At 46.8% G+C, this 15932-nt stretch overlaps 1 protein-coding gene across 36 annotated transcripts in view; it reads left to right on the top strand.

Moving 5' to 3' along the window:
- Kalrn (kalirin RhoGEF kinase) overlaps positions 1-15932 on the top strand; it is a 605995-nt gene that overhangs the window by 324133 nt on the left and 265930 nt on the right. For all 36 annotated transcript variants that reach the window (XM_015993393.3, XM_042259218.2, XM_042259217.2 and 33 more), the window contains exons 14-15: positions 5333-5528; positions 13539-13705. In XM_015993393.3, the coding sequence (XP_015848879.1) occupies positions 5333-5528; positions 13539-13705 (363 nt within the window). The remainder of the gene's footprint in view (positions 1-5332; positions 5529-13538; positions 13706-15932) is intronic.

Genomic DNA, 15932 nt, shown 5'->3' with positions numbered 1-15932 from the left:
CAAGGTTCAATGCTGTGTGCCTGTGTGTCCCGGGAAAGAAGGCAGTAATACAGGACAGACACAAACTGTACAGCTACGAACGTGGCCTGCCCAGGATGAAAGAATGCCCAGCCCTCAGGCTCTGCCAGGTACAGGATGAGTGACCAATATATGTTGGACGAATACCTCGGGAGAAAGACTTGACACTTCTTTAAAATATGTGAAAACTGAAAACTAAGTATTTTCCACTGGCCTACAAAATGCCCCACTTTAAAAAGATAAGCGTACCATTTTACAGTGGCAAATCTGGCCTAGTATTTACACAAGGCCACAGTTTATTGGCCCAGTCAAAGATCGTATTGATTTTAAAAGGTCAAGTTAAAAACAAAACAACAAAACAAAACCCTGATTTTCTTGGTTACTTTTCTATTGCTGTGCTAAGACACCATGACCAAGGCAACTTGTAGAAGAAAGAGTCATAGAGCTTCAGAGGGTGGGTCCATGACCATCGGAGTGGGGCACACAGTGGCAGGCAGGCAGGGAGGGAGGCAGGCTTCGGCACTAGAGCAGTAGCTGAGAAACGTGTATCCTGATTCACAAGCATGAGACACAGAGAGAGAGAACTGAGAATGGCCTGCAAGGCTTTTGAAAGCCTCGAAGCTGACCCCCAGTGATGCACCTCCTTCAACAAGGCCACACCTCCCAATCCTTCCCAAACAGTGCCACAAACTGAGAACCAAGTATTCAAACATATGAACCTGTGGGGGCCATTCTCATTCAAACCACCACACTGATTTATGATTTTTTTAAAAAGAGGAGTAAAGAAAGGGAGGAGGAAAAAAAAGAGGAAGATAAATTTTTATTTAGACAGGTACAGAATAAAATACTTGGGGAAGAGGGCTAACAAGTTCTCCAAACCTAAATACCTAGGAAGACCAGGAATGGGAGGAGCCAGCTGAGAACAGAGCCCAAGATGACTGCAACTTCTGTCCATCAGTTGCTTAGCAGCACAATATTGATTTTGGTGAATCTGTTCCGGTCACAAAGTCTTGGGCTTCTTTTCTCACTTTTTATCTTCTCAAAAAAAAAAAAAGTTTTATCTATTTATCTAATTCCCTCCTTGGTATCGCTAGAACAGATCATTGTTAGAACAATATTCTTTCCAAAATATCTCTCAAAGAGGTCATCATTATTTGGGTTCCTTGAGAAAGGCCTCATTCTTCAGCCCCACACTGGATTTAGTCATCATATTCTAAAACTCTGAATCAAGAGAGTGAGGAAGACAGAGGCCCCAGAGCCACTGGGGTCCCTGAGCAGTCTTGGAGCTAACTGAGTGGAAGAAAAGAACCAAATAGGCCATCTGAAAGCTGAGTGCTCCTGGGAGCCTTCTGTCTCTTTTCCGTTTGGTTCAGGCTCCGCGTCAAGCTTGACCAAATTCTCTCCAAATACAGTTAAATCACCAAGTTCATTTCCAGTCCAGGCTCTACATCTCACAGTCTTGTCTCTGTGGGAGCAGATGTACCCCCACTCCCACCTCCATCCCCCCCATGTTTTGGGGTGAGCCTCTGGGCCTGGCAGATTGTGACGCTCTTGAGGTGGAGAGTGTATTCTGAAGAGTGATCAGGACTTGATCAGACTGGGAGTCTGACAAAGACGTTTCAGAACTGTGGTACCCAGGTGATGGTGGGGCTGAACTCATGCTCAGGATCATCAGTAAACCAGCTGATTCTCCACAGAGGGCATAAGGTACAGCTGGAAAGCTGGCTTTGCTCATTAGCAGTAAGGTAAGGTGGAAGTCAGAAGCAAAAGAACAAAAGGAGCCCCTGATGGATGCCAACCTTGGACCCCAGGAAAAGTGGAAAGGAACCCAATAAAAGGATGTCCCTTGAGGACATGAAATACTCAGGAAAGACACTAATTTCATCCCCAGGAAATGTTGAGTGCACACAGGTCAGACTCGCTGGGGGCTCTGGCTGACTGTGTCTCAGGAAGCTAGGAAAAGAAACGAATCAGCTGCCAGTTGGAATCAGTGGGGCAGAGCGAGAGCCTCGGGAGTCAGATGTTCAAAGGCAGGCTCCGGCAGACCTCCTCCTTCAGGCCACACTGTGGATGTCAGCTTCAGCCTACCTTTGTCAATAGGCAAGTGGGGAGGGGGGAGGAGAGGAGGCAGAGAGTAAAACTGAACACAGGTGACTAGACAGTCTTGACCTTTGCTTTAGTCCCACCGGGCTGGACCTCTGAGCTGCTTCCTCCAACCTCAAGCCATCTCCTGACCCCACCACCAGCTTGTGCAGAGATTCCTGGCCTTAGGGCCCATCTGGAATATTCTTTGTAGGGTCACTTGTATAGAAACAAAGCACGAGTTAAAGCTGGAATAAAAGGCAGGCCCAGCCCTTCCTTCTGTACCATGGTTTTAGTTTTACTCTAGTTCCCTATATTTCCAAGCAAGGATGAGACCTGAAATTATGGTTTTGACTATTTCACTACATTATTTCATGAAGAATTTATATTCAAACATCTTAAGAAGACTTACAAATAGATAATCAGACGACAATCTGTCAGCTGGATGTGGTGGTCATACTTCTGTAATCCCGGCACTTGGTCTGAGGTGGATGATTTTGTGTGTAAGGCCAACCTTGGCTACACAGCAACATTCTGTCTCAAGAACCCAACACTGACAGCAAAAAAACACTTTATAAAGGTAGATATGCAAGTGGTCAGCAAAGCATATAAAAATGTTATCTGCATCTATCGCCGTGAAGTAGATCCATTTTCAAACGGCAATGAACTATCACTTGCCATGCAGTAATATCATTAAAATTAAACAGACAGTAGTGACAGAAGATGGTAAGAGTAACTTCCATGCATTGTTACTGGGGCCATCAAATGTTATAATCCCCCTGAAGAACTCTGCCAGTTGCTTAGAAACATGAACCTGTTCCACTCAAAAGCAGTGAAAAGCTATGCCTGCAGAAAGAACAGTGAGAATTCTCACATCTGCCTTATTCCTAAAAGCCACACACTGATCAGCAGGGGGGATGAGTAAGTTGTGAACCATCTGGACAGTGGACCCCATTCATTTACAGCAAGGAACGGAGGGCTGACACAACACTGTTGTCCATAACGCAGCATGCTGAACACAAGGCCAGACAGAAAGGTCTAGACTCTACGACTTCAGTCATAGCAAAGAATCCAAGAATAGGCAGAACCGGACCTGGCAGAAATCTGAACGTGCCTCCTTGTGCAAGGAGGGCAGAACTGATTGGAAGAGGTCAAAAATAGCTCTGTGGGGTGATGGCTCTGTGTTTTTGCTTTGAGTGATGATTATCCGCCCAAGTGTATGAAACTGTCAAAACTGAGTGCTCAAAATATGCACATTTCATGTGAGTTGTATTCTAATATTTTGAAATACAGGAAGAAAAAGCCTACTTATATGCCCCTTTTATAACAGCATGTCCATTCTATAAATTCTCTTATACATTTTAAAACGAGGTATTTATCTCTTATTCTCCATTTAACCACTATCTGGAGTTAGAAAGTGAAGTGTCCCTCAAAGACAAGGGTCCATCGGGAATCTGCTTTGCCTACTAACCCGCTGGTTTCCAGGTCTCCTCCACAAAAGATAGGGACTGGGTTTTCCTGCAGAGCTCAGCAGTTGCCTAGGTTGACCTGAAAAGATCTGGGGCAGGAGGTGGGAACCCAGAGCAGTAAGGGAGGAACTCTTCAGTTCCTGTATCTCCACTTCAAAGACAGCTACTGTGCTTTTATCGGTTTCCGTTTTTCCTAGAAGGTTCTTACCATTAGACAACAAATGGAATCCTTTGGCCCAGACACGCAGCCCCTTGCAAAGGACTGCTATGCTGTCCCGACCCAGCCTGCATGGCCATAGCTTGGGATATAGCTGCACTGCGTTTGCTTCTAGCGGGCTTCTACTTCCTGGTGCCCTCTGGTGCCTTTAGAACAACTTGTCTTTGGGCACTAGAAAAATGATGCTACCTGTCAGCTGGGATGAGACCCGGTATAATGAAAACCACTAAACTGGAGCTCCAGGTGACTTAGGTGTGCTTAGGTGACTGGGACATGCTGCAAATGTATGACCCAGAGAGACTTTCATGTCCACTCCTCGGAAAAGATGGCCACGACGTACCTGCTGTCGCCTTCACTGTGGGTGTGACACAAGAAGACAGCATGGAGACCTTGATTCATGGAATAATGTAATTCAGTGCTTTGGAATTCCTTCTGTATGGTTCATTGCAGAGAGTGTAGAGGGGGTGGAGGACATAGCCTTTGTTAGCAGAGAATTGAAAGCAGACTAGGTGCAATCACTTGAGTTAAGGCATAGCGCATGAACAACTACTAGTTAATCCACATCAGGGCAAGGCTTTTATTTATTACATGCTCCAGGCTTCGTTAGCATCATTACTGCTTTTGGTAGATTATAATCAGCTTGATTTTTCTAGAGCAGTGGTTCCCAACCTTCCTAATGCTGTGAACCTTTAATACAGTTCCTCGGGTTGTGGTGATCCTCATCCATGAAATTATTTTCATCGCTACTTCATGACTGTAATTTTGCTACTGGTGTGAGTCATAATGTAAATATCTGTGTTTTCTAATGGTCTTAGGTGACTCCTGTGAAAGAGTCATTCAACCCCCCCCCCCAGGGGTTGGGACCCACAGGTTGAGAACCATGGTTCTAGAGGCATGTTTTACATGTACATTTGGTTCGGTCACACTTTTCAGTTATCAGCCTTTGTAATGAAGAGAGAGAATCTAGCACAATGGAACACGGGAACCAGAAGGGAAGGCTGGGCTTTAATATTCACTAGCCCTTTAACTGATGATGACACCTTGAACCATTCCCCAGGCTTCGCTACCCCCCAATTTTGCCTTCTGGAGTACACTAACTACTTAGCTCTGAAGGGTTCTTCAGCTGTGAAATATTTGTATATAACAGTTGTGAGACGATGGATAAGGTCTTTGCAGATGGGAGAACTGAACTACTGTGTCCCTACCAAGGCAAACTTCAGCCACATTGCTCCATCTCTCTGAGGGAGTCAAGTTTCCTCTTCTAGAAGGCAGACCTGGAGATTGCCATACTGCCCGCCTCATTGGGTCATTGTGAGGGTCACAATGAGATGAATATGCCAAAACTTTATAGAAACCATAGTTCAGTGCACAAATGCTTACAGCCATTCATTTGCTGCTGCTATAAACATTGCACCCTGAGAAAACATTGGGGAAGTGGAAAGTGAGGGGTGAGTTCATTGATAATGGTTTCAGCCAAGAGCTGCAATCTAGCAGCCTCTTGTGGACCCAGCGAGCCTCGGACTGATGCTGATGGTGCTTCTCCCAGGTGACAGCAGAGCTGGACGCCTGGAATGAGGACTTGCTCCGGCAGATGAATGACTTCAACACAGAGGATCTGACCCTGGCAGAGCAACGGCTACAGCGCCACACGGAACGGAAGCTTGCCATGAACAACATGACCTTTGAGGTCATCCAGCAGGGCCAGGACCTGCACCAGTACATCATGGAGGTGCAAGCCTCAGGTACGTGGTGTAAGGCTGTCACGTTTAGGGTGTGCAAAGATGAGACGAGAGATAGAGTCTCGGGGGACTCGGGAGAGAGTGGAAGAGTCAGTGATGGAAATTAGCACACGTTTAAAAAAAATGATCATTTAGAAGCAAACCAAGAGTGGTCTGAGCCTGGAGAGTTGCGCTGCAGTGGGTAGTGAGCTCCTACGCCACCCTCCCACTGATGCAGTGGTCCTTGCTCCTTCTGCTAACTTGTAGGCGGTCCCCTGATCGCTGGCTTAGACTTCCCAGAATCCTCGAGTTTTGATGTTCTTTTTAATCACTGGTCTGCGGATGAGTTTCAGTAACGCTGATAAAAGTTTATGGGGGATCGTGTAATTTTATAGCTTCTTAGGAAAAGGTGGCATTTATGGCTTTTTTCTGTTCAAGATTTATTCAAAACGTGGGCAATAAATATGTGATTCCATTTTCTGGAACGAGAGAGAACCAAAGCAATCCAGGAAGACTGGTGGTCTGGAGCAAAAGAAAGCACTCATCTTTTCTGAGAACTGGGCAGTGCTAGAACCCAGTCCTCTGCCCCCCTCGCCATCCCCACCCATGGCCTGTTGGCACGTTCCTTACTATCCAGGCTGGAGCAGTTGGACTGAGGCTGTCACCTCTTTAAAGCACAGTTGGGTCACGTGCCTTCCGATGTGAACATTGAAATGAGATTGTCAGGGGACACCTGAAAGCCCTACTGAACTTTACAATATTGTGTTTATTTTGGCGGTCTGAAAAGTAAGTATTGTTTGCCATTCAAATGAACATCACTTCGGACCCAAGAGGGGAGAACCCAGTGAGTTCTGTTCACTGGCAAAATCATTCCATGAATTTCCATCAGTGTCATAAGCAGGATGCGGTTGTCTGTGAGACACAGGTCACTCTAAGTGTGCAGCCCACTGAGAAGGGCTACTCGCTTGCAGTCTGCCTGGGGACTCTTCAGAATGGCAGTGCTCAGGTTTGTGAGCAGATGTTTGTGAATGTGAGTCTGAATCTGTGTGCTAACAGAATCTCCAGGTAGATTGTATGTTCATTGAAATTTGAGATGTAGTATTCTGACATTTCAGCTGTGTCTTTTCAGGTCCTCATCAGGAAAGGGAGAGTAAGGAACATAGGGAACCGTGATGATCTCTTTTCTATGGTTGAGAATTTCATCTGTGCTCAGGCGTTAGTTTAGCTCTGCGCTACCTTAAGGATGTTCTCTGTAGCTGGCCATCCAGCTAGGATGGAAGCCTGGAGATACACAGTAACTGGAAGAGAGGCTGGGCAGAGCAACCCAGATGCTCGCCCGTCATCTTTCTGGATGGTTCTTCAAATGGATATGTGTACTGATGTGACCTTCAGCAAGCCAACTTCTATCCCAGGATCCAAATACCCAAGGTACCAGAAAGGCTGCTGGGAGCTGGCAATCTCCGAGGACTGCTTGTGACTGGAGGTTGGCTGTGCTTGGCATCCATCTTAACCAGGAGGGCTGAGTGGGTGAAAATACCCCCAGGCAGATGGGCTACCCACCCGCACAATATCCTGTTCTAGATAGGAGCTTTGTTGAAAGAGGTTTGGTTGGCCCCCCTCCACCCTCTCTACTGAGACTGGCTGTTCCCCTCCGCCTACCACAACTAGCTGTTCGGTCTGGCAGAGCCTGGGAGACTTAAGGGAAATGAATCCATGGGTTTTAGAAAGGCTGGCCCTCTGTCTTTGCACCGCTCTGCAGAGAAGGGTCTGTGTCCCGCTGAGCATACAGCAGGAGGTCAGGGTCACACTGGACCTGGGGGAAGGGTGGGGAGTGGCGGTGGATCCAGAGCAGGACGTGGCTGAGGAATGCAATACAGGATTCAGAGATAAAGGTCTGAGGCAGCGATGACTTGGCGTCATCTATTTGTTTTAATGAGCTATATTTTGAGTAAAGGTAAAAATAAACAATTGCACCAGAAAATAAGGACAATGATCAAAATTAAGACTTTTCTCCCTCTCTGCTAAATTAATGAAGGCGTATGCCTGGTTATTTTTAGTAGTTCATGGAACTAGAGAATTTGCATGTGCTTATTTTCAGGTGTGACGTTCATAACATTGAGTCAGGTTTTCTGGAAGCCCCCAGTATCCCAACAGTATCCCAACAGTATCCCAAAAGGCTTGGTGTGAGTCCCCGTCCACCTTAGGAATCAGGGAAACGGGAACACCATCCCAGTCAGCTCCCGTTCATTCCTCACTCAGGTCTGTCTGTCTGTCTGTCAGGTTGGGCGGTAGTAGTTTCTGCTGTTAGGAAAACACACTCTCTAAATTGCAAGTCCAGTTCTGCTGCCCAAAGAGCAGCCTGGCTGGGGGCATCCTCTTTCTTCTTCATTAGATCTTAGTCTCTTCTGTTTAGTCTAGACTTGGTTTACAAATTGCTTTCAGTTCTCATTTGCCAGAATCAGCCTCCTGTCATAGTGATTTTTACCCAGGCCCTGTATCCAGCAAACTGTGACATTTGACCTTAGTCCCAAGACAGGAGCTACGTGACTTACGACTACATGGCTTTTGTGGTGGAAAGCATCAAGCTCCCCTTTTTCATCATATTTTTAAGTTTGCAAAATGATTTGTGGAGGGTTAAAGAGATGGCTCAGTGGTTAAAGCGCATGAGGACCTGAGTGTGGATCCCAGGGCACAGTGGCGCACTTCTGTAATCCTAACATTGAAAGGGGCAGGGAGGCAGGGAGACGGGTGGTTCCCATAGTTTGCTTTTTAGCCAATCTAGTCAATCAGTGAGCCCCCAGGCTCAAAGAAGAGATCTTTCCCAAAGAAATAAGATGGAAGATGATAAGAGGAAGACACTCGGTGTTAACTTACAGCCTCCAAACACACACACACACACACACACACACACACACACACACACACACACAGCACAGGTACACACACATATACACAAAACAATCCTCAGAGTCTGTGTCAGTAATGTTTAGAGTTTACTGTTCCTACTGGGAATAACAGCTCAGCAGTTGAACACTCTGTTGGTGGTCATGAGGCTTGAACCCAAGGCCTCACACTTGCTGGGGAAGCATTCTCCCTCTATCTCTTTAAGTTTTAGCGTTTTCTATTTGGGGTCCGGTTTTTACTAAGTTGCATGCTGTCCTTGAACTCACTGTGTAGCCCAGGCAGGTCTTGAACCCTGCCATCCTCTTGTCTCTGCCTCCTGAGTATCAGGGATTCCATGCCTGCACCACCAGGGTCTGATGTAAATACGCACTTAAACTGTGCTTGCTTGGAGAGCCTCCTGGAGCACGCAGGCTAAGAACACAAATATGAGAGGAAATACAGGGATGAATCCCAGGCGTTTTTCCAACCTCTGTGTCCTGGAACATGTCACCCCATCTCCCCCAAAGCCTCGCCTTTCTCTGAGGAAAAATAACCTACGACCTGGGGTCGCAGTGAGGATGCAGTAAGGTTATACAAGAGTGTGGAAAAGATCCAATGAGGTCTGACGCATCCAGTGTTGTGCTTGCATTCCAGCCCACGGAGCATCCTGTTGGGATTACTTGGTTTCCAGTAGCTTCTTCAGCGACGGGAGTGAGGTCTTTCCACACAGCAGCCTCTAGTACAGTGTTATGCCTTCCTTCTACATAGCAAATTCTCAGTCATGGCATTTGCTAAATTAAACAAGAATGAGCTATCAGCGTGGGTGGGGCAAGTGAAGGCAAAAAATAATAGAGCACAAGTCATTTTATTTGTGCCATCAATGGAAAGAGGATGCAAAGGCTGTGCTTTTTCAGAATGAAAGCTACTCTGGGTCTAGCAGCGATGGGAGCTATTGGAGCTGAGCAGAAAGGAAGAGAACTCTGATGTAAGCCAGTGCTTCACAGCAGATCCACACATGGAGAATTGCCCGGGGAACATTTTTAAAACGCCAGTGTCCAGGCTTCAGCGCCTGGGGAGTCATCCTCAATTGGTCTAGAGTGGGTTGAGATTGTCCTTAAACTTCTGTTCCAAGGTAATGTCAGCGTCAACAATGCTGATCTAAAAACCTGACTTTTAAAAAAAAAAAACAAAAAACGGGGGGTGGCACAGAAAGATAAAGGTTGGGGTGGAGAAAAGAGAGAATGTGTTTCCTATGTGAGGCAAGCACAGATATTTAAGAACAGAAACAGCTGAGGACCTTCTGGATCTGATAATACAGCCGGGGGTGCCCGACTCAAGCCCCTAACAGAGTTGTCTCTTTTCCTGAGAAAACTAAAGTGATGGCGGAGGCTGAGAGTGTTACCCAGTGGCAGAACGCTTGCCTCTTATGCACAGTCCTGGGTCCAATTCTAGCTCCACAAACAAATTAAAATAGTAAGATGGTACCATGACCTGGACGCCCAGGAAAATAGAATGCCGCTGGTTATTAGCTGAACACAAAGTGCTCCACAACTGAGTTTAGAGCGAATCCTGCCTCTTGGGCTGTGGCCGCTGTCATCCCGTCTAGTGGCTATGAACCCTGATTGTTGTCAGACTCTTCACAAGCTTTATGAGTATCTAATGGCCAAGTTCCAGCCAGCCAGAGATTCTAGGTCTGTGGTGTTTACAGGACACGGTGGTTTTTAGTGGTTCTCCAGGTGAATCCAGTGTGAACCATGGCGAAAGCATTAATCTAGTAACATTCAAAACACCATAGTTTATAACACTATACATTGAGCAAGTACATGAATGCCTGTCATTAGATTTTATATTTATAAGCCACCTAGCAGTCCCATCAGTAATCAGCACTATATCCTCATTAATTTCCCTCAAGAAAAAGGACGCAGTGGAAAATGAGTATTTGTAGCTGACAAAATGCCAGATACCATATATACTGTAGCTAGTCCTTGCATCAGTCATTAGTTATGATTCCCATTTTACAGATGAGGAAACCAAGGCTTGGGAGAGGGCACAGAGCCTAGACTGTTACCATTAACAGGTTTCAGAGCATAGCTTCAAACCTAAGCCTGTCCCTCCTCAGAGCTCTGCACATACTACATAAACCCACTTCGTCCCTAAAGAGGCCTGCTTGCTCACTGGTCAGAGCTATGCCTGAGTAATACGTGTCGAGTACACAGGAAAGGAGGCAGTCGTGAACGGAACAAGCATGGCCCTGGCGTCAGGGAGCCTACATTCCAGAGACGATATGAGCGAAGTACCGGAAGTTGCCTTTGAGGGGGAATTGGACCAGTTCCCTGAAAAGAAAAGAAATATAAAAATACCCACTCCTTGATGACCAAAATAAATAACTTGTCTTTTCGCATTATTACTGAGCCCCTATGCAGGACAGGTAGGTCTCTCATTGTATTGAGGGCAATGTTGACAGCAAAAGCAGTCTACTCGGGTGATGTCTGGATCCCTTCCAGATGGTGGGCTCTAACTGGAACTCGCGCCAGTGTGTTGAGGAGCAGAGGAAGGAAGAGCGTGGGATCAGTTCCTCTGGATGTGGCAAGGATGCGCCCTCATGTTCCTCTCCTCACTCCACCTATAACTGAGGATGTGGAGGTGCAGTGGCCATTCTCCTCATCCCTTGTGTTCCCTGTGTTCATCGCATAAGACCACAACAAGGGTGACAAACGGAATTGCACGACCTGGGTCTCGGGGTGCTGGTTCTCAGTGATGTGCTGCACAGGCTTCCTCGTTGAGTCACTAACTTTGGGCAGCCATTCGCATGTGATGGGGCAGGGTCCAGTCCCCTCCCTCCCAAAGAGAGAGGAAGCCCAGTATATTGAACACTGGAGATGCAATGGGGTGAAAATGATCTGGAGTAGAGCCACACTGTAACTTCAGTGAAGCAGAGATGGTTCTGAAATTACATTTCCAGAAAGTCAGCATAGGGTCAGAGGTCAATCCCCCCCTGCCAAGCCGTGAGGAGTAGAAATCGCTCTGGTTCTTCTTTTTATTTCATCCCAGGAGATGTTCTACCTGCCTCACCCACCCTCCTGGTGACTGAAAATAGTAACCAGAGGGGGTTGGCTGCCAAAAGAACAAGCCGTTCTTTTCTGTCTCCCACGGATATTTCAGGAGCAGGGACTTAGAATTATGAAACTCACAGAAAAAAAAGTAAACATGAAAAGATACTGAAATTATTATCATGTAACACCAGAAAATATTTTTTCCCACTCTCCCATATTGTCCTTATATAAAACACTATTTTTGCCTCCAGAAATGAATTTTCCCTCATGTGGGCAGACATGCCTTGTGCTTCCCAGATGCAGATGCAGGCACGTGGGAGGCAGGGATGAGCTTCTGATAGCGTGCCAGGGTAATGGAGACATCTCCCAAAGAAGATTGATTCTGTAGGTGGCCATATGTGGAGTTTGATGTGCTCCTTTGGGAACTTAGCTGCTGGGATTTTAATATTAACCCCATTGTTGGTTGGGACCCTATTCTTCTGTATCTCACACACGATATAAGCATCAAGACCACAGCGGCTCTGGGTCATAGGTTACAGGATGAGAAACTAGAGAAAAGATGTGGACTGAACAGTGAGGCTACATGACCAAGTCGAGTCACGGATCGGAATATTTGAGCAGTCCCAAGTTAGAATTTTCCTGGGGCTAGGAACCAGGGCATGACTGAACCCTCATACAAGTAGATAATCATAATCAAGAAACAGCATAGGTCACAGTTTGCATCCTGGACAGAAGCTGAGAAGGTATGAATGCAAGGAGGCTGAAAGTTGTGAGTTTAAGGTCATACAGAGAAGCTAGCAAGTCCATGGAACTAGGGGTAGGGTCTATATATGTTGTGTAAACATTGATCTACATGGGTTGTGTGGGCATGACATGTACACAATAACCACATGTGTTTGTGACAGGCGTCTTATGTGCATCATCTCACCTATTCATGCACCGTGTGTAGGAGGTGGGTAACTGTGGAAAATCCCAGCTTAAGTGTGAGAGTTAGGATGACTTGCTCAAGATCAGGATTCTGACTCAGGACTGGGTCTAGAGCTAGCACACATTTCATGTTGACTTGGCAAGCTAAAAAACAAAACAAAACAAACAAACAAAAAAACCCACTAAAATTCTAGCCACCAGTAAGTGAAGAAATGGGCTAAAATGAGTCCCTTTACCCCATCTGACTTCATCAGTAATCCTCCTGAGGCAGGCTGCTTTGGACCCTGTTGATGATGATAGCATTGAATGGGCAGAGATGAAAGTATGCATATCTGCACTAACGTGTCAGGAGAGGTACACAGGAAGAACAAGGCAGGAAGGCGGGCAGGACAGAGCCACAGCCTTTGGCTAACAGGTATTGACTGGCATGCCTATTACAGGCCTGCTATTTCTCTAGGTTGGGTGCTACCTTCATAGACACTGGAAATGCGTGTCAGCAAGTGACTGGCCTTGGAACTATTTTGAGTCAGTAAAACGATGAGCAAGCTCCATGTGTGGGCAAAACTTAAAGGTGACAGCTTTTCTGAATGAATAACATTCAGTGTCCCTGTGGTATTGTTGGGAATATTTATCGTGTGTATTTGGAAGGAGGCATTGATTTCTTAGGAGACCTAAGTAGTTACTTTCATCTCATCATAAGTCATATCTAACCAGTTAAAATAGAATATGCCCTTGGCAGGAGTTCCTGAGACAGGGTCTTTTTGATTTGGCTTTATCATTTCCAAGATGATTCAGAGGTTTGCTTATGAATCTGGGTGTTGGCAAGTCTCCAAACAGGTGCTGCCGGGAGCTGTCTTGCCTAGCTAGGGTGGACTTCCAGAGTTGCAGCACCCTCTCTCTCCCATTTATGAAAGGGAACTGATCTTGTCGTGGTTGAAAATTGCTTCCTGGACAAAGGATTCATTCATCCTAAAGAGGAGGCATTTTCCTAGCATCCTAAGCAAGGACTAATGACGAGATTTGTCCAGCTGCACTAAGAGCTGTGTAGAGGTTGGGAGAGGGCCGATAATGGCCCCTCCCAAAGTCCAGCTTTCTTACATAAGTAAAGCAATGTCACCACCAGGCTGCCTGGTTTTTAATTGCTTGCATTTTTTTTTTCTTCCAAAACCAGGAATCGAGTTAATCTGTGAAAAAGACATTGACCTAGCAGCTCAGGTGCAGGAGCTCCTGGAGTTTCTCCACGAGAAGCAGCATGAACTGGAGCTCAATGCGGAGCAGACCCACAAGCGGCTAGAACAGTGTCTCCAGCTACGGCACCTTCAGGCTGAGGTCAAACAGGTGAGCCTGCCTGGCACCTGCCCTCTTGAAGGGAGGCACAGAGAGCCACGGGCGTGCCCTCCGAGTAACCCAGCCTTAGGAGAGAAGTTGGGGTGTAAATTAGTTGGATTGATTGCTGCAAGCCTGGCTGTTGTCACAAAAGGCCCTGTGGGACAACGGCTCAAACTATAAATGCGTTGTCCCTGTCCCATCCTGTCATCTAGGAACATTCCAGAGGATTCTTGGTGTTCTTCCCTGAATCTGTTCTCTCCTTTCCTGTGCTTGATGCTGTCACCTATTCCATGAGAAATAAAAATCCTTTCTCAGGAAACCCATTCCACTGTAGAGTCAGGTTGATCTCCTTGGGGCACCTCTGTGCCTCGTCCAGCTCCTGACACAGAACTGGTAAGTAACGATTAAGTGGTAGCAATTCTCATTATTCCCAATGTGTGTACGGTTCTTAGAATAACACTTTGGGGAACTGGGCATATTGCTCCATGGGTAAGGTGCTTCCCGCACAACATAAGGGACTGAGTTTGGACCCCCAGAACCCACAAACAAGGCAGGCAAAGCAGAGTACATCCACAGAGCAAGGATGGGGTTGGGGCAAGCAGAGATAGGCAGATCCTTAGGACTCACTGGCTAGCCAGCCTAGCTGACCTGGTGAGCTCCCAGTTCCCTTAGCTCAGAAAACAGTGGGGGAGTGGGGGTGCTGGAGAGGTGGCTCAGTAGTTAAGAGCACTTGTTGCTCTTGCAGGGACCCATGTTCAGCTCCCAGTATCCACATGGAAAATAGAGAGAAACTGAGGAAGACACCAAACATCAGGCTCTGGCCTCCATATGCTCACACGCGCGTGCATGCGCGCGCGCACACACACACACACACACACACACTCACACGTGCACACACGTGTGTATGCATACGTATGTATCATACAAGAACATTTTCTTGCCATGTAAAAGTTAATGTTAAAGGTGGGGTGGGTTCTTATCTGCACAAGGAATTATACCAAGCATTTTACTGGATGCTCAGACCTCCAGAAATGTATCCACAGTGATGCAGTTGTAAATGTTGCCATCATCCGCAGACTAAGTAACAGTTATTGTAAAGCGTGGGTGGAGGCTTCTCTTGGACAAAGTGAGACTGAGGGAATGAAACGCCAGTAGTTTCTCTTCTGTGTGTGCCCTCTCTGTGCCCAGGAACCTTTACAACTTCTCCCTGAGACAGACACTCTTTCCATTTTTCAGATGAGGCCACTAAAGCTTCAAGGGTCCCCAGACAATAGTCACAACAAGGAAAGAACACACCACCACCCTCCAGGGATCTAGGAATGCCTTCCTGCAGGGCAGACACCACCTTCCTTCAGTGGCTGCTGCCGCCTGCTCCACCTTCTCCTAAGGGACCCAATGCCCAGCTGCTTGGGGCCAAGCTCCACCTCCAGAGTTATTCTAGGTGGAAAAGCATCTTCTACTCTTAAACATTTTTTTTTTCGTATGGGCAGTGGTGACTGGAGCTTAGATTGAAATCAACTGAGCATAAACATCATTGTATTTAACTGTTGCTCATGAAAAGGTAAAAGTAGGTTACCTTTACGATGGCCCCTGCTGATGCCAACTTTTTACAAGGTTGTCATGTTGGGTGACATGATCTCCATTCTCCCTCTCTTCCAATCCACACTCAGCAGGAGCTCACACACGTGTGCACTGAAGATCTAGGAGTCACAAACCTGGCCTGGTCACTGAGCCACCTAGCCGTTCTCAGCCTAACCATACCAGGGTCCCACCTGAGCTTCCAGGAAGACCCGCTATTCATATGGAGGACATGGTGGAAAAGCCAGCGGGCTGAGACTAGGGACATGTATGCAAACGTGTGTACAAATTGTAACACTCTCAACAGTCATGGCAGGTGTGTTATTTTCATATGGAAGAAAAGAAAGATCTTAAGGAGCCCCCGAGGAAAAGTATTGTCTACAAGTGAGAAAACTGGGGTGCGGTAGGATTAAAGCACAGCAGAGACCTCTTGAGTTGTTAGCTAGAACGTGCACCTCCAAAATCCGGGGTTTTCCTCCACAGGGCCCAGGAGGGTGCCAACAGCAAAGCACAGTCGGGCTTCCGTGGCCTCACCATGTCTAAGAAGATAGGCAGGGGTAGCCTGGGCTCCACAGAGAGTGGCCCTGCTCTAGGTCACCAGGGCTGCAGCATGTCAAAGTCTACCTGTGTGCCCATGCCGGTCCTTTTCATGAGCAGC

Source organism: Peromyscus maniculatus, chromosome 12 (assembly GCF_049852395.1).
Source record: "Peromyscus maniculatus bairdii isolate BWxNUB_F1_BW_parent chromosome 12, HU_Pman_BW_mat_3.1, whole genome shotgun sequence".
In the NCBI taxonomy this organism is placed as follows: Eukaryota; Metazoa; Chordata; class Mammalia; order Rodentia; family Cricetidae; genus Peromyscus; species Peromyscus maniculatus.
The sequence above is the reverse complement of the archived record's forward strand: the minus strand, read 5'-3'. Positions and strand labels throughout refer to the sequence as shown.